Below are 20,427 nucleotides of genomic sequence, written 5' to 3' on the forward strand. Positions count from 1 at the left end.
TGTGAAAGAAATAGAACAAAAAAATCAAACTATTCTTGCATTTTAAAGTCTTTTTTTCATAATTATAGTATATAATACTTATAATTACTTATCGCTTCTTTAAAACCAAACCGCTAATCTTAAGAACTCATCCGTGTCTTCATCGCAGGAGAGTTACAATTTGACAGTCTATTAATATTTGTATTAGTTTTCATGAAAAAGAAGTACCGCATAGGCATTTCCTGCTTGATTAATTCTATACGAATTTTGGGTTTATATTAATTTCTATTAAGATAAAATTTAAAATATAATACTTCAATCCTTTATAGAAAACTTTTCGAATATTTGAACAGATTTATTTATGATCTCCTTTTCAACATTTATTAAAGACAATTTATATCAATAACTTAATAATCTTGACTCACAGTTTTGCTTATATTAAAGTACAGTCCACTCTTTTAATTTCGCACATGTATAAGACAATAAACAGCAAGTGTGAAAAACGTGTATTTATAAAGTAATAAAAAAATTGTTTATCATTCTGACGAAGGATTCTAAATTTATTAATGTGCTCATGTCTACGTATGTTTAACTAAAATAGTAGCTTATACTCTTTAACTTTTGTAATGAAATATTATGGGTAATCATAAATCTTCTAAAATAATACTGAAACACCGTATTCTAACTGGTGTTACAGTTTTCTAATGTCAGTTGTCAACAGCGGGCAATCGGGCAGGAGGCTCATCTGATGTTAAGTGATACCACCCATGGACAATTACACTACCAGCTCCCAAACGCTTTAAGTGCCTATGGAATAGGTCAGTACTAAAACTGGAAATCCAATTTCCTTTTTAATATGTATTCTATGAAAATCTTCCAGCCCTTAAATACCTAATAAGTGTTGTTTATGTATGAACCAAGTTGAGTTTTTCTAGATGATTTCTCGACGGTAATTTCAAAGCCAATATGTATTGGTTTTCAACAATGGGATTAAGAAAATAAAACTTTGCTCGGTCCTAAAATTAAATATTTTTATTTCAAGTAAAGAACTTCACGATTTAATAAAACAATATTTAGATTTCGCGATTTTACTGGTACTTGTTGATTTGACCTTAAATTACTAACTGCCAGCTATATTATCAAAACAAACAATAAACTCCGGAGGCATTGATGCGCTGCGCCCGCGCACCGAATTTGTTCAAAACCAGTACTCAAGAGGTCCGCCAAGCATAAAATTGTCCGTTTGTTGATTTCCCCTAATATTTGAAGTGTAATGGTATATAAAGAAAAACATAACTGTTTTTACTACTGTCTTTTGATATTTGAGCACAAGGCACAATCACACACACATACACACATACAAATTGTGTAATTTACAAAATTATTCTTTAGTAGTCGCCTCTGTGGCATAGGCCTCCCATAAACCATCCTACTTCATTATATATCTTGCCAACCTCATCCATCCTGGGCAACATCTCCGTGCCAATATATTTCCCCACCTCCTCCAACTTACTGCGAGTGGTGGGACCCATTCGGTTACGTTTTTCAACCTGCACACATGCACCCATCTTCTTGTATATATAGAAAAGCTTTTCAACAATACACTATTATTTAAATTATTAAAGGCCCTTCAACGTAAACTAGTCCCCGACCAATAAATAGGAAGCTTGCGTTATTTGAGCATCAATTAGCAACAAGTGGTTCGGGCGGAGCGGGCCAATTCATTTAATTTGGGCCAATTGCGCGGATTGAACATAGACCATCACTCTCCACTTGTCAAAACTTTAGGAAGTGACCAATTGTTGGTAAAAAGTGTCTGGAGCCGTAACGCATTTGAATCGATCGCAAGGTCGACATCAGCGCTACGGATATTGTGGGAACTACATCGAAATTGAATACAAACACGTCACGTCGGGATTACTATTGCTGTCCTGGAAATCACAGAGTACCAGCACAGAACAATTATTTTTTTATAGAATAGCAGGCAAACGGGCAGGATTCTCACCTGATGTTAAGTGATAATGGACAATCACACTGCCAGGTCCCAAGCGCCGTTACCTGCCTATTAAATCAGTCAGTACAAAAAAAAATTGAAATCCAATTTCCTTTTTAATAGATAATTCTCATGAAAATCTCGAGCTTAAATAATCATTTTAATTGTATTATTTTTTGTTTGAATTCAAATTTTATTTGTGGACATTGCCAATTATTACATGAAAAGGTTGCGCCCTGCTAAAATTATATGTCTTATAATTGGTAACTATACAAAGACATTGAAATAAACAGTAAATATCCTGATGAATGCGTGGATCGTTTTTGTTTAGAGCATGTCTTTAGACCGATGACGAAACTTACATTTCAGAAAAAAAAAATATTATAGTATTAGCTGTCTTTATATAAGTAACTATTTCAAAGAAAATATTTATTGGTAAAGTCTTATACCATACGTCAAAGTTGTCCTTTTAAAATCTTCATAATAAAATATATTATAAATGGGTTCGTTACCACGCTATAATACGAGTATTGAATTGAACGATATATGCATTTGCTTGAAGCAGATTCATTGAGCTCGACCAATACTCATTAAATCAATTTTACATGTAAGGCACGCAATATCAATAAAGAAAATCAACCAAATGTGCACTTGTGAATAACATGTGTTATGGGGTCAGTGAACTTAATGTTTGCGCATCCTAAATGAATAAACTGAATTGAAATCCTTTTTATTGAATGTGAAGAAGAAAGAATTGAGGTTATTTGTTCTACTTAAGATGTCATGTGGAACATGGTGTAATGGCTGCAGCTCCTTACAAACATTGCGTAAAACAAAAAAACTTGGCGAATAAAAAGAGTGGCCGAGAGTCAGCCAGTTCTTCTCTTCCGTTTATTTGAGAACTGGCAGTAAATGTAAAATTAGAAGCATTAAGGGTCTGTTTCGCAATGTACGGATAAGTTCTAAATTAGCTATTTATTACTTATTGGTAGGATAAACTTTATTGTTGCGTTTCACGACTGTCAGATAGCGCTATTCGTCACATAAAGTCCATCAAAAGTTATGAGTCCGATGAAGTGTCAAATAGCACAATTTATCTTCCAAATAATTTATGTGTTGCATAGCTATTTGGTACTTTATCCATACATTGTGAAACAGACCCTTAATGTATATTTCTTTTGTGACGTTCATAAGTGTACATTGAATGTTAGCTATATGAATAAATGATTTTTTTTATCGACTTCAAAACAAACTGGTAACACCAATAGGAAAGCAGGATATTAACTTTCTATTAGGTTAAACCTAGGAGGAATAAGAGAACTATAAATCCGTTAATAATATATATAACACCCAGTATAAAAAAACAAAGTCTATACGTCGCGAAACCTTTTTAACAACGCTTTATTTGCTATAGTAGTTTTTATAATCAGCTTTTGTGTTTAGCCTTTGATCTGATGTTGCAGAGCGGTTACACCACATTGCGTATTGATTTACGCGCGCTAAGTCGATGTGTTAGTCGTGTACAGGAATCGAACTCAGTAACAGTACAGCACGAACACAGAAGATGAATAGCTTTTGTAATAGTCTGACATAACATTTGATGTGCAATCGTCAATCATTAAGTTAATATTATATTAACATTGTACGTAAATAATGGAAAATACAAAAAATCAATATCTCAAAGTTTTGTATCAACTATAGATAACATCATATTTCATGTGCCCTTTTTCATTGTCTTTATATATTATAATTTCTTTCTTTTGACTATTATGTATCTGTAAGTTATTGTAATATTTTACAATTATACACGTGTCTTTTGAAGGTAGGGGCTAACTAAAACTCATATTAATTTAATTTGTATCGCCATCAATGTATCAGCATACGAACTTGTCAGCCCACCTAATATATCTCATGTAGCGTTGCAATTCTCGCGCTCACCTTATTTTTTTATTTTTCTTACAGTGGTAGTCTGAAAGAGATAGCTCGAAAGCGATAAAGCCCGTTGTCGTCCTTATTATTTAATTATTTTAATTGTACTGAATTTACGGCTATAAAACATCACGTTATATTCTTTTATTCCCATATTTGACCGAGAATTTCGTTATTTAAATACAGCACTGGTGCCAAATTAATCTAAAATAGCCTACTAAACTTGTTCAAAAATTGTGTAGGCACATAGTTCGGCCAGATGAAGAGAGGTGGAGGAAAGTTCGGGAATTGTACTTTTCTCTAATAGCCCACTCGGGTCAACTTTTTTATTATTATACACTACACTGCACAGTTAGGTATCACCCCGCACATAGGCTTTTCTATTCTTACAAGCTCGTCCTAAATTGGCCTTTATTGGCAATGACATCAATCAAGTTAGATAGATTCAAGTTTTGGCAAAACTAGTTTCCTAACTTGTATTATTTACATATTCATGTAAACGACACAACATGTTAAATACCTATAAAATAGCTAGTTTGTTAGGGAAAACGTTAATAGGGCAACGGTGACATTTGAAGCAAAAAAAAGTCTTGAATTCATTGAGTTTATTTAAATAAAAATAATTTTACTAGATGTAGCTGCCAGCTCTTCGGTCTCCTGTGATGTCAAATAACCTTTTTATATTTGACTTTGTATTTGTACAAATAATGTCCTTCTCCGTTTCTCAGCTTATCATATTGAAGTATGCAACATTGTAGAATTTGCACCGCAAAATTACAACATTAAATACGTGACCAATGTTACTACATCATAATCCGATTGGGTGTCAAAAGCTCCTGTTTCAACCGCATTTAGGGCGTTTGCGAAATTGCTATGCTTCTTGCGCGTGCGCAGTCAATTTGAATGGCGACTGAAGCAACGAACGGCTACACTATCAAAAATTCTAGAACTAGACTAGTGTGGTCCTAGGACTATCTACTTTAAAATTCGGGATTTATTATATTCGTTCCATTTTTAAATATTTGAGCTTCCGGAATTTTTACCGGAAATAGGATGTTGTGACAATCTGAATACCGGGCATATTAAATCACACTTTTTTAATTATGCTAATGGGCTTTAACTAGAACAAAAACCACGATCAAAGGAGGCGCGAACGGAAATATATCAAGTTACGGTAGGATGCTGTGATGACAACACGATAATCATTAACACGAGTGATTTTATCAATATTTACTTTCACTGATTGTTTTAATATTTATCACGTTCAACGTAATAGTTGATAATGGATTAACCAATGTTCTAAGGAATAGTATTTATTCACTACTTATAAAATATCAATCAATCAATTGACTTTGTTAACAAGCAAGTACGAGCTATTCGAGCCAAATGAAAATATTTTCCCCTTATTCATTCCTCTTCAAGCTTCAAATAACTTTGGGGTATTTCATCGCTACCACTCGAATAATTACAATACTAACTACCGTCAAACACAAGCTCTATTCATATTGCTAGTCTCAGCTAATAATTGGACATAAATAAAACTATAACCTAAATAAATGAAATTTTAGAATGATGGCAACACTATTAAAAGTCACCCAGATTAGCCAGCACATCAAGCGACGCAAATGGAAATGGATAGGCCTTATACTTCGAAGGGATCCCAATCATATTCCCAAACAAGCACTTGACCCGCAAGGGAAGCGGAAGCTTTGTCCCAAGCAAATCTAGCGCCGTACAGTTGCAGATGAGGCAAAGAGCCTTCGCTTGGAGCGAAGTGAAATACGAGTCTCAGGACCGAACGCGATGGACATTGTGGATGCCCCAATCTGTCCCATCTAAGGGGTTATTAATTAAATTCTAAAAAATTAGATTTAATTAGAATTAAAAAAAATAGTTTAATTTATTTGTGTAAGTAGTAAGATGGATGCCATATGTAAAAATGCAATACACCTTTGACATACATGAGTCGTAGTTCGTACTAACATTTTTTAAAAAACACTGATAACAATACAAGTAACAACAATATAAACAAGAGTACAAACAGAAAACAGTCAGAACCAAACCTTACTTTTCTCTTTAATTTAAAAATCCTATCAAACAACCATTGTTTCAACTACATCTAATTACCTTCGAGAGCACAACCCGTCCTGACAGTAGAGATGGTCAAAAGTTCACACGGACATTGAAAACTTCGTGCAGAGACCGTCGAGTGGAGCCATTAGATATTTTTAATTGGGGTTCAAAGCTATTTTATTATAAGAAGAGTGAAAATAATTTAATTTATTACACGGGCTGAGCGTTGAAGTTCGTTTTCTTTACAGTCAAGTTTTGTTTGTTATTGCAATGTCGTCTAAAAAATTTAATAAACTTTCTCATTCTTATACTAAACTATCAAAAAATCTTTGTTTAAAAGAAGTGGTAACCATGGCAACAAGCACGCTACATCTTGTTCAATAGAGATATAAGATTTCACTATAGTAGTTCAAGAAGTTAAAGCTTGCGTCTTGGTTCACTAACATGTGATGAGGAGCATGATATAATGGTGTTTACAAACAATTTGTAAAACTTTATTGCCAGTTCATCACGTTTTTGATTTGAGAGCACCACAAAAGCTGGGGCTGACGACATCATAAAGGTTTCTGGGTATAAATGGCTGGAGGAAGCAAAGAACAGATTTAAATGAAAAGTTCATGAGGAGGCCTTTACCCAAATAGCAGACTGCACAAAGTAATAGAAATAACAATTAGAATTTTTTATAGTATGGAAGTAAAGTGGCTTTATTATTAGTAATAATTTCTTTTGATAACATATAAATTTTGATTTTGTTTTCGTCATCTTCAAACGATGCATCATGTTAAGGCAATTCCTTAAAATTCACGTTATGTATGTTTCTCGTGGTTCTATTGCAAATATAGTTATCATTATCTTTAAGTTTATTTACCCGTTAATATTATTTGGGCTTGGTTTCCCGAAAGTTGTGGTTGTGACCATTTTAAGCACAGCCTTGCCGCACCGGATGTATCGCGTTAGTGCCCACGCGCATCGATTCGCATTATCGTGTTCGTGATTTGTTTTGTACTACAGGTTTTTAACTGTAATATGTACTGTATTGTAATCGTAGTGGAAAGTTTTTTAAGGGAAAACTGTGAGAATCTGCTTGACCATTGCTTCTTAGAAGCCTAGACTCTTAAGTTACGCTGCATCCAATACAGTCAATAATTTATTAAATAATTAAACGTTTTTATCCGTTAAAGAAGTCTTATTAAGACACTCAAAAAATACATGTATGTATCCTGTACAACCAAACTAGACGATGTGAAAATTTTTGTATACTTAGTTTTATTGATAAGTGAAAGAAAATTGTACACAAAAACAGAGTGTTTTCCCCTTAGACTGTAGACGTGTAATTGGACACTTCTTATGTCTTATATCCTTTTTAGTAAATTAGGTTAGTTTTAAATAATTTATTAGTCTTAAGTTAGGCTAGATCGTAATACTAAATTGTGTCTTTGTGCAGAGACAATTTATAGAAAAATCTTAGTTTTATAGGTTTAGAATGGCAAAACGAAACGAAAAAATGTTATATTATATAATATTAATACTGACCTAAAAGTCGGCAATAGAAATTAACTTAAAACACCAGAAGGGCTTAGATTTTTTTTAATGTAATAGGAGGTAAACGGGCAGGAGGCTCATCTGATGTTTAGTGATACCGCCGCCCATGGACACTGTGATTGCCGCAAGTGCGTTGCCGGCCTTTTAAGACTTGGTACCCTCTTTTCTTGAAGGACCCTAGGTCGAATTGGTTCGGTAATATATCAGTGTCAATTTAGTTTAGAGTAAATAAATGTCGTAATTTTCTCTAAACAAATTACGACATTTCCTATTTGCACAAAGTGAGTGACATCATCTAAAAATTCTAAACCTCAACTGTGTACACCTTTAAGCTACGAAGGCGTCTTATCGTGGCCCAAAATTGTTAACTGAGTTGTCAATGAAGTCACTGCGTAACCGAGGCCCACACATTAGCCCACGCTACCAAATATCGATCCCACGTAGGTACAAACAGCAAAATTTACGGTTTACGAGCTAAAGTCCTCTTAGGTGTCTTTAGTCAGTAAATTAAAAAAAAAAGGTTTGTTTTGTTGTAGTCAAAAATTAATTAATGTAGCTCAAATTTTTACACCTATTTTAAAATCTTTCTCTTTTTCACCAAAGCAAACAGAAAGGGTAAAACGATTCACATAAAATGTGTCTCAGCGCCGATTTTAAACTTTTAACACAAAACACCCCAAGGGGAGTGGTAGCATTCGGTACGTTACGAGTGCGAGTGTATACTATTTAATTTACTGTAATTATAATATTACAAATTGTTTTTTTATACATATTTAAAGTTTAACGTACTAAACGTTTAAAGTAAAACGCTTTGCTAAACGATTATTAAATAGAGAATAAACTGCTGATTGTACCTTCAGTAAGTACTGTAGTACCAATCTCTGCGGTAATGATACTATTTGGTAAACACGTGGGTAGGTAAAAATGTTGTCGCATTTACATATGAATATAATTTCTTTAACAGGTTGCTGATATACAATGTATTATTATTAAAAAAATATACTTATCGCATTAAACAAGTGGTTTAGGTTTTGGTTTTTTTCTTTCGTTTTGTACGTATTGCGCTTTCTACAAAGTATGGCCTAAGGATTTGACATTTTCTTGACACATGACAGTTTAACTTGTTTAATTACTCGTTCATAATAATTTTTATGTAATAAATAAATAATAAATATTTATATATATATATTATATATATATAAAAATAGCCTGGTACAGATTTATAAATCAATATAATTCCTAAATTTTAGAAGAAAACTTCAGTACTAATTTCAAAAGGTTACATGTATAGGGATTCATTAATTATCATCTACACACATATAGGATAGATATAAAAATCAATATTTAATTCCTAAATAGAAGAAAACTTATAAAAGAATAAACAGTACCAAATTATATTCTATATTCAAACTAATTAGATTACTCCGATATAACTGTAAGGTTCAGAGTGTACTATGGGAGCAGCCTATTGTTTAATTTGATAGTTAACGATAAGCGGGTTCAATGAGATAACATCGGAATCTGTAGATACTACGAGATAGTGAGGTCACGTTTTATCGATATATTCTACACGAGGTGCAGTTCGCGGCTTCGTCTGCGTAATTATTATAAACATAAGCTAACTTTTATCTTAGCTTAGAAAACTTCTCTATAAAATCTATGGGCATTGCTTTGACTTTGATTCCAAAGTTGTACATAGTTTGCTATTTTGTTGCAGTTGATTCTAAAATCGTGTAATATTACATTATTATTATTCTTATTAGTTTTAAAATAAAATATTCTGTTAGTTCAACTCAGTATTTGGTATATATATTTATTTACATTTCGTTATAGTAATAGAGAAATACTGTACGTAGGGCAACTGGCGGCCTTATCGCTTTCGAGCGATCTATTCCACGCAACCACTGTGAGAAAAAAATTTAGAAGCAAAAAGTGCACAACTACATAATATGACTTGAAATTTCTTAGACATTACTAATGGAACGATTTGTAGCCATTAAAACATATGTAAACAATGCTTTACAGAAAACGATTTAAGTCTTTAGATCAATTTTAATATTAATGTTTATAGGTTTAGAATAATCTAAACGATTAATTATAAATTGATTGTAAATAAATGTATAAAAACTATACCTACTACAAAAATGTCGATACCAATTTTGTACCATCTCTAACAGTTTATTCGAGTATTTCACCAATAGAATTATGATAATCGACAAAGCTTTGTACACAATCGTCTTATCTACGTCACTAAAGTGATTTTTCACGCAAGATAAAATGAATGATTGAATAGATTCTTTAGATCATTTATCATAGATCACTACGTATATATATAAAAGAGATGATGCATCTGTATTAAAACTATGAAAGTATATTGAAACTAAGCTCCAAAATATTATCCAAATTAAAAACAATATTTACAATTCAACGCACCTCAAAATGTGACCCACAAACGAAGATTTCTAACGTAATATAATCGTATTAACACTTGATTCACTAAAAGATACTAGAAAGCTTATTAGTTCGTTTAGAAAGCTGAGAAATTCAGAGCAAGATTGGATTAATTTTCTGTGAATCTTCACCGACGAATACGATGTTAGTAACACTTGAAACTTGATGTTATATTTCTATGCAAATAACTATCATTCCTAATTATCAAGACAGGAATTTATTTCGTGAACAAAGGCATACATTGAATTTATTTATAAGTTCAAAAGGAGGGTGTTCAGAGATTTTGTTTGGATTTAGCTGAGTTTCATCACCAGAAGTCGAGGCAGAACTCGAAATTCCACCCTTAACACCTCAGTCGTTCCGCAACTAAGCGTTTTTTATAGCAGTCTCTGCAGCACACCACCTCTATGTGGAACCAGCAGCCGCCAATGTATTTCCAACTAACTAACTGTGTATCGTTAACTTCATAATAAAAGAAGTTTCTAGTAATTTCTTAATAAAAAGGAAAATTATAATAGGTACTATCATTTATGTTTCTTTAATTTTTCGATATTTTTAAATTAAAAGTTAGGTATGTATGATGGACAGGGTTGGGGGGGGGGGGGTGGTATAAGAATTTTAGTAAGGCTAAGGTGGGGCATGGCTCAAAAAAGGTTGGGAAACATAATTGATTGTAGTAAGTGGCTATTACCAACTTCCAGCAACAGAAAGTCTTCGCAAAACAAAAATTAAAATTAATAGTATACGTGCACAAAGTAAAATTCGTTCTTCATGGCACTCAGCTAAGACTTACAGTAATATTATGACAGAAGGACATACATAAACGCTACAACAATGGTTCTTTATACCTTAAAGGACTCTCAGTACAACGACCGTTATTAAAAGGAGTACAAAGTAAGAGTTGAAACGTACCGCGTATCTCGTGACATTACGTATAACTTCCGGTAATAATGGAGTATTGCGTTATTTGGGTAATTTATTGATCGATTTATTCAAATAAATATTTAATAATCCATTAAAAATGACAGTTTTAAAATTTATTTTGAAGTTAACATATAACATTGTCCCAACGGATTCACAGTTATTGTTCATTTAAAAGTAAATTAATCGTAAAATTGTGATTATAAAAGGTTCATTTCATCACCAAAAAAAATTCCCAAAGACTACTTTTAGGCTTCTGTCTGAGAATCTCATTAATTAAAGGTATCAAGCTTTCTCCTACTTTTTTGTAATTGTAAACAAACTTTTTAGTATACACAAAGTATCGGCGAGTAGAAACTCTAATTCAATTGATCTTGACAAATTCAAAACAAATGCCAGCCTTTTACCTAAACATGGGGTATTGTAAATCAAATGCGCGTGCGCCTCGCCTGTCACACTACGCGGGAGCACCATTCAAACACGACGTTCATAAATCGCAGCCACCAGCATAGAAAATCTTTATGTCCATTGAACGCCTCCAAAGGATATTTGTATCCGACCTCCAACTAAGTAAGTAATGTATTGTAGACAATGGCAATTTGTAGACTCAGTTGGGTCTGACAGTGACATCTTATGAACGACGGAGGGTGGAAGGTCGGAAACGTGAACTTAATACATAGTTTATCATATGAAAGATGGCTCAAACATATTTAAGACAAGGAATCTGCTTAGGCTTTATACAGGGAAGATAACCTTTCGACTAAGGGGTAACAAATATTACAATTAAACTATTTAAAGTTAGAATTGAAACAATTTATAAGAGAAAACACTTTGCGTTGAAATGTCCCTAACATTTACCTGAATGCTATTTTAACATAGACATATCATTTCATTTAAATAATGAGTAAAAATTACGCAAATGCCCTTTTTTTAGGTATAAAAAAGTAAATTTACTGAAAATTTGCCTTTTGCTTTATACAAGTGATTTGTACTTAAATATACTATACATTTAGGTACAATGTATAATAAAATGTATGGAATGTATATTTTCAGCAGCCTGTGAAAGAAATAGAACTTACTTCTGTTCTTGTCAAACTCCATCAATCTGCATCGCTCCAAGGGATTAGCGAGATCTTCTGAAGCGAAGGCTCGGCTGGTAGGTTCACAGCGGTATACTGCACCAGGCCGCTTCACACCATTCACTTGGTAGGGCTCGTCTTCTGGGGCACCCACTAGGATCCTAGAAAAAAAAAATAGGTTAGACACACTTCTAATTTATAGCCTTTGCTGTTTAAAATAGTAAGCATATTAATCAGTCATTAGCAAACGAACATGATGTATATCCGCGCTTTCAGTTTTTGGTACCAAATAAGCCCACACCTGCTCATATTACATTTAAAATAACATTCCATTTCTATTCTATTCTTATTTTTCTTCATTTGATTTCAATATAGTTCTTATTAAGACAGAAGGCAAAAGATACCGTGACCGTTCACCAACCAGATGGACCAGTCAAGTGAGGGACTCATCGTCCTCAAAACAATACACTAATAAGAGGCACTGGACAGAAACTGGTGGAAACAGAATGTCCGCTCTAGATGTTTCCTTGCTTACCACGACAGTCAGACATGAGGTACCGACTGAAGAGAGAGAGACGTTTTTTCAGGTTAACATATGTCTATTAGATGTTATATTGGTTCGAAATCTTAGTGTATTTATTAAATAAATGTTTATTAGTTTCCACAATTTCGTATATATAACATAACTTCGACTACTTAATACATATAAACCTATAAGCTAATTTTATCAGAAAATAAGAAACACTTAGGAAGACATTGAAATTATTCTTTGTGTTGCTTAAATTTAACGAAATGTATTATTTTTCTTACGTTAATTATTAATACCTAAATTTTTACGAATTTTTATATTATAATGAGCCCTTTGTCATAAGATCTATTAATTATGCATCCAACGCCCAAAATAAGGTCAGACAATCCGCGCTGGCGCAGTGCCAACTCGCAAATAGCGCGGGTTCAATCCCCGTTCGCAACACGCCAAATTGTATTTATGTATCTATGATTCAGAACTGTTTATAGAGGAAATCTTTGACAGGAAATCTGGTCTGGGAAACTATGAAACATGCCTGAATAACTAGAATCCTCCTAAATAATCTGATATGATTGTGTTAAGCTAATCCAATTTACGATTTCATGAAGGTCAATTTTGATTATAAAAAATTCTAAATTAGTAGTCAAGTATAAAATTAGTAATCAAGTACATCTTTATTTTTACGAGTTATAACACGATATTAATAAACTACGTTTTATAGACTACAATGTTTAGTAAAAAATTACCTTTAATAATAATATACAAAAGGGTATAATTACCGGCGCAGGATTTAATTAGGTTATTATTTATTAATTGTATTCTACTTGCATTGCTATTAATATTGTTTAGTGTTTAGTTTAACCGCAACCGGTGAGTAGTAGACAGGGCGACAAAGATATTTTCGTCGCCGGAAGAGGGGGATATTTTAAGCGCCTGCGCACAATCGCAAAGCACTTCGAAAAATTAACACCGTTACCTTAAAACTCATACTCAAGCCACCGCTTGACTTATAAAGACTTACAAGTTAAAGGCCTCCAAGGATGTGCATAACATTTTTATTTTAAGTACAAACCCGTTGTATCAGCCTTTCATACAGAATTCAATGCTGGATATCTATTCAGTTGCTTAATCACACAGTAAATCTGAAGTCCGAAGTTACATTACAAAGAAAATCAGAAATTTAAAAAAAAGTGACAACTATCTATTATGGCGCGTCTAAACGGGACATGTTTTGCTGCAATTGATGGCTGCACTGTTGGCAACTAATTGTCCGGCCATTAGAAAAATATTTTAATGCAGCTGATGGCCGAACAATCTATGGCTGGGCAATGTGTTGCAATATGTCTGCAATAGTATGGCCCATGATGCAGACTCATAAACGGGCCACACAAACCGGCAACAATGGCTGACGAAATCACACTGATCGCAGCAGCTTATATTGTTTTAAAAAAGAAATAGAAAAAGAAGAGGTTGTGGATTCGACCTTACTTAAATAGGCGTGAAACTTTAGACAATTTGAGTCTTGAATTTAATTAATATTTAATTTAACGTCAAAATGCAGCTGATCGCAAAACACAGAATATAGCAACAGGCACACTTCACTCATAGCAAACCTCATGTCGCGTAGAAAAGGATACACTGTGCCATAACAAAGAGAGTGACTGAAACAACAATAGAACTGGCTGTGCAATATTGCAGTTGAATTCGATAGCCTAGCGATCGTCCGGCCACCCATCGGGGCAATATCGGCCATATGTGGCTATACAAAACATGATTGGCTATATGGCCGGGACATTACTGCAATATTGCATAGTGTGGCTGCTATTGTTTGCAATGTTGCAGGCCACAGTGTTGCAGCCATCAATTGCAGCAAAACATGGCCCGTTTAGACGCGCCATTATAAACTGCATAGCAATTTTGAGTTCCTAACGAAAGCTATTTTGCTGATATTCCAAAAACAGTTTATATGATACATTGGGATTTCATACATTAAGTAGCTCTATATATATCTTCGGTTGTCCCTGAGGCCTATCAAAGTCTAGATACAGGATCGTGACTAATTGAGACATTCGAAAGGGCGAGCCCTACCATTCTCTACGGTCAAGGTATAAAGAGCCGACTCCATTTTCCAAGGTATCGCAAGTCATGATGGTTTTAAGGATAAGAATCATGATCAGATCCTTGTTCATTATTAGACTGAATAGCAACACGACTCACATTACAAAAAATAGTTTAAAATATGTTATTAACGAATAAATTCAATTAAAACGTAATTGAGGACTCTTACTTATTGACTACGCGTATTTGACTGCGAAAAACAATCTAAAGGTTCATAAATCACAATTTCTATTAATTGTAACTCTATAAACGTACTTGCGCATTGACTCTAAGGTTTGACCCCACTTGTGCTAACAAGTAAAGGTTTTATTTAATTAAAGGTACAAGCGTTTGTAGTGTCATCATTAAAGATTACCGCATGAACTAGTGACAATTATTATTGAATAATATAACAAAAATTAAGAAGTATAGTGACTTTATAGTACTACACTAAAATATAAAAAATAGCGCTCTTTCTGCATTACACAGCTGGGGGAAAAGCGGCCATTTTTTAAATATTTTAGAAATAGGTTATTCGCCCTATCCACGAGTATGATAGGGAAAATGTAGTATCCGAATAGTGAAACAATTTCTTAAATCTTGGTTCTACAAAAATAGTAGTTACCTTACAAAAATGCTAATAATAATAGTGATGTATAAAAATAACTATATTTATGATGCGTAATAATATATACGCATGCCCCATGCTACATTTGGAAAAACTTCCTATTCATTTAATAAAGATATTGACTAGAACGTAAAAGCATTGTGCCAATATTGGTTTAAACATTGGTGCACGTCATTGTTCACGAGGGAATGCACTGATATCCATCATAAAATAATCAATCATGCCATGACAGTCCCAGTACAACGTACTTATGAATAATTATTGCATATGTCTGATAGACTTATTATGAAACATATTAAAAGCTGCGACGTTTTGTTATCTATTATTTAAAACACGTTAACGCAGTTTTATTTAATGATCACAATTTAACTTTTTAAAAGCGAATCGTCGGAACCTACAACAATAAAAATAAATCAGTGGCGCTACAACCTTTTTAGGTCTGGGCCTCAGATTCCTGTATCTGTTTTATGATCATTTGTTAATCTAGTAGGTGATGAGCCTCATTTGCCGGACACACACCGTCGACTTTTTGGATCAGCAAGCCGGTTTCCTCACGATGTTTTCCTTTACAGTTCGATCGAATATTAAATGCACACATCGAAAGAAAGTCCATTGGTGCACAACCGGGGAACGAACCTACGACCTCAGGAATGAGATTCGCACGCTGGAGCCACTGGGCCAACACTGCCCACGGGACAGTACACGGGACAGTTTTATTGTAAAAACATTTTTTATCTTCTTATTCTATTCATGGTTTACAACTTTAATCATATATATAATTGTTAAGTCTTAATGAACGACCCCTGAGTGCGCCTACAAATATTCGTGTCCAAAGTATTTATATATGTTATTTCAGAGATAGACCAAACAAAAATGCCGTATAAGTCTGTCGTCTACAAAGTAGTACAAGGAGTTTTTGTGCACTCGGCGGGGTTCAAATTCTTGACCTTCGTAAGACGAGCCTCGATAGCACATGACTTCCATTGAACTCAACAATAAATTATTATTTGTATTGCATGACGATTTCTTCGTAACTAAGAATTTAGTTGAACATAGTTATGTTTTAAAGACCAGTGTTGCACAAGCGTGCGACACTCAACCCTGAGGTCGTGTGTTCAAATCACTGTTGTACACCAATGGATCCTTCTATACGCAACGTACCTTTACCTTCGCTAAAGACTAACATCGTGAGGAACGCGCGATTCAAAAACTTATGACAAATTGATGACCGTTACTTACTCTATAGAAAATGAAAGTGATGCAATCTGTGACTAAGACCCATACACAGCTGCCCTGCGATTCTGTAACTCTTCTGAAAAGGTGGGTGCTTGTAGTTTATTGTTTATTAGAATGCCAAATTATAAAATGACTGCTTCACGACTAATTTGAGAACGACCGCCGATGCGAAAACCGCTGTGTGAGTTACAGAATCGCAGGGCTGTACTTATGGCAGCGGAACGATACGCTGTACTTTAATTTTGTATATAAATACTAAATTCGGTCTTCGAGGTTTGTCGATAACAGAAGGTACAATTTATTGCTATTTAACGATTTGGATTTCTTAACATATTAATCCTTTACGCTTTACGTTCTGAATACCAATTACAAATTATCTGAACTACTGTTATCTTATTGTTTACAACTTTACATGTGCTACTTACACAACCGTGCAAACACGATACGTACATATTTTTCATTGTTTTGTCACATGTAGGTTGTATTGTATTATTTAAGAATTCTTTTCATTACATTTGTATTTCTGAAGATACTCAGAAGTAGTCAGTTTAAAACACATTTTATTGTACATCCTTTGTACTTTGTACCAGTACTGTCTGGTACTGATTTCTAATACTTTAATAGGCGTAGGGACTCTAGTTGATAATCATTATTATATTACGTCATCTATACACCTATTTTAATGTTTAAATCATTAACAGCGCAGCTACGAATGAAATAATACGACCAAAAACATAACTTGTAATAAAAACTAAGTCTCGCAACGCAGTTCTTCAACCATAAAATACTGTGAGATCCAAGTATTACCAAGTTGGTTAATTTCAAAAATTTCAGTCCCTACTGAAGGACCTTCTATCTTAATGTATTACGTAATGAGCTAACATTACAACATCTTATTGTGACCATATCATTATTACAAATCTTTTAAGTTTTAAATAAATACATTGACTTCGCAATCGCACGATATCTTAAGTATCTTCTAGGTTTCCTAGTGGTATTCCCGCATATTTAGTTTGTATATGCAAGGACAAGTTTGACGTTAATAGTCAATGTGTTCTAAGAATTGTAATACTTGGTACGTTTGCTGTCTCATCTTAATTGGTGAGACGATTTAACTGTGTCTAATATGAGTTCTGATGACTAGGCGCTCTATTCGAGCGATATATTATAGTTCCAGGAGCTGCCCGGTCATTGTTTTCTATCGAAATACATTTTAAAAACACGAATATTTGTCTCGGTACACCACCGTCACACTGAATAAATCCAGAAGTAGAACAGCTAGACTAAACAATAAATTTCATAATAATCACAAATATGATCAATATGGCAAAACAGGTTTATCTTTCTCACATTATTAAAGTTAAAATTTATCAAGCAATAATGTTTCTTTAGCGAGGCCCCTCCGTCCCTGAACCGCCCAAGTAAAGGTCCTAATAGGCAGGCACAGATGCGCTAGGAAGTCAGATTGAATGGAGGAAGCTATGCAACACCAACACGACCTTCAGTAACTAAAGAACGAAGAACGAAACTACGAAAACATTCAGTAACGAAAAGAAGAAAGAACGCGACTGAAGAACGAAGATTGTTTATTTAAAAATAACTAGAGGTCGGATCTTTGCATAATATTCCCCGTAATTTTCCTTCATAGTCGCAATAAAATAAAGTGAACACTATTGTTATATGTGGTAAAGATAAGGTGATGAGATTTGTGTCGCCGGATTGAAGCAATCTGTGTAAATTAATGTGTTTTTAATGACCTGACGCGTTGACGATATTTATAACGCTTACTCAGTTCCATGACAAGAGCATCCTTATTGTTAAATCAATTTAATATATGAGTTTTAGAAGACCGGTATAATGGGACCTAATGGATAAAAGATGGACACTGGAAATAACAAAATGGACTGGACCTACTGGAAAGAGACATCTCTATTGGACGATAAAAGAAAAGATAGACATTATAGAAATAGCGGGGAAAAACTGGATGAATGTTGCTCAAGACAAAGAGAAATGAAAAATGTGGGGGAGGCTCTTACCCTAATAGGGTCCACAAAAAAAAAATTCTAACATATTTTTTTTAAACTTATACTAACACAACTAATACTTATATTGAGGAATGGAAACTAACCAAGTATTGTATGGATTAATAAAGCTTTTATAATAATAATAATCATGGGACCTGGGATCTACCCTAGGCATCCTCATAATTACGAATAACTATTATCGAATAAGTAACTCTTATTTGAAGACTTTTTAGTCAACCTGTAATTTACAAACTTACCATGACCATAAAGGTTAAAACTTTATTTCTTTGCTAACGTATAAATATTGTCAGTGCCCTTATATTAACATATTTAGTACGTATTTATATTTTATCTATAATAATAAAGTAATATTCATTTAGAAGTGACAATTAACATAAAGCGTTAATATATGATCATTAGTTATAAACCCCTGTTGTTAAATGACTATAAATAAGATAATGAACTAAAATTAGAAAATATAAACAAAGTAAATTAACTATGCAAATTTAATATAACCTAAACAAATGAAGGGATTTTATTTGTATTTCGTGTTATTTAATTAGTTTTAAAAATGGCTTTAGTGTGTAAATTGCTTAAAAACGCTAAAACAGAATAGTCGTTCTCTAGTTTCTTAATATAAAAAATAAGAAGGAGTATGACGAGCTGACCGCCAACCTACCTCCAGTAGTGGAGAGGCACTTCAAGAAGAAGAAGTTTCTTAATAAATAAGTTCATTTTCATACCGATAACTAGATGGCGGTTGTTGCATTTACAACGCGGTATTATTTTGGTAAGCAGTGTGGTGATTGTTCTTTAAACTTTAAAATTTTCGAAATCTTTTAAGTATTTATTCCTTCTCGCATACGCCTGAAAATTAATTCCCAGGGAGCTTGGAAAGTAATTTTCAGTTTTCGCTAGTATTTTAGCCGTTTAAAGTGACATTTCTTGCCGTTTATGACAGTTTTTTCCTAATTTTACATTTAGATTTGTAATTTGCTGTAGTTGGCTTGCTATATATATACAAATAATATGTATATGTATTTATACTGCCACAACAATGCATGCGAGGTCCTTAGGCTAAATTATTCTCAGCACATCTGCTGTTTGTGGACTGCAGACACCTGCACCTGTCGGCAACTTCACTCAACATTTTAATTATTATGTATAAGCTCTACATACATATCATGGTGTTATTTAAAAAACTTGGTACTGAAATAATTTCGACGTAAAAAAAGTAAATATAGTTTTAGTTAGTGTTACATGTAATTTTATGTTTCTTTGTTAATTCATGTTGCACGTTTTGTACTTTACCCTTCTTTTTAATTTTTCATGCTTGGGTTGCCTGGAAGAAATCGTTTGTTAGCGATAAGGCCTCCCGTTGCCTAATAACTTATGTAACCTGTTTTTATATGTATGTTAATAAATAAATAATATATAGTAAATTCAATATCAAATCGACTAAGTTTATTAATATAACATTTGTATAAACATTCCTATTTATGCTGAATTTACTAAACGAATTGTTGCATTTTGATGTGTTGCATTTCTTTCTTATTCGCAGGCACGGGAATGGTATTGTTTTAACCTAAAGTGCATTGAACTTGAATCAGTACAAGTTAATAAACCGAATCCATACAAAAACCGCATGACTAAAGGATTTAATTTTGTCTGACCGTTTGTCCTCACAACGTCTCGCTACTTCAAAATAACTTGTCTGGCTTGATTTGTTTATTAAAAGGTGAATCATTAATTCAGGCTATTTGCTAAGGATTCGACCTCGAACAAGACAAATTATGAATGATGATTGTACCTACTCGATACCTACCTTGATGTTAGGTAAGATATATAGGAATTGCCATAGCAATATCTCACTTATACCGCAAAGAAAATATTTACTACATTACAATATAAGCACTAGCACATGAGTCTACTAAAGTAACAAAGTT

At 33.5% G+C, this 20,427-nt stretch overlaps 1 protein-coding gene across 2 annotated transcripts in view; it reads right to left on the reverse strand.

Moving 5' to 3' along the window:
* The window catches only part of LOC125054335 (integrin alpha-PS2), an 88,611-nt gene that overhangs the window by 50,294 nt on the left and 17,890 nt on the right, over positions 1 to 20,427 (reverse strand). For both annotated transcript variants that reach the window (XM_047656145.1, XM_047656144.1), the window contains exon 2: positions 11,968 to 12,128. In XM_047656145.1, the coding sequence (XP_047512101.1) occupies positions 11,968 to 12,128 (161 nt within the window). The remainder of the gene's footprint in view (positions 1 to 11,967; positions 12,129 to 20,427) is intronic.

This window comes from Pieris napi, chromosome 12 (genome assembly GCF_905475465.1).
Source record: "Pieris napi chromosome 12, ilPieNapi1.2, whole genome shotgun sequence".
NCBI lineage: Eukaryota > Metazoa > Arthropoda > Insecta > Lepidoptera > Pieridae > Pieris > Pieris napi.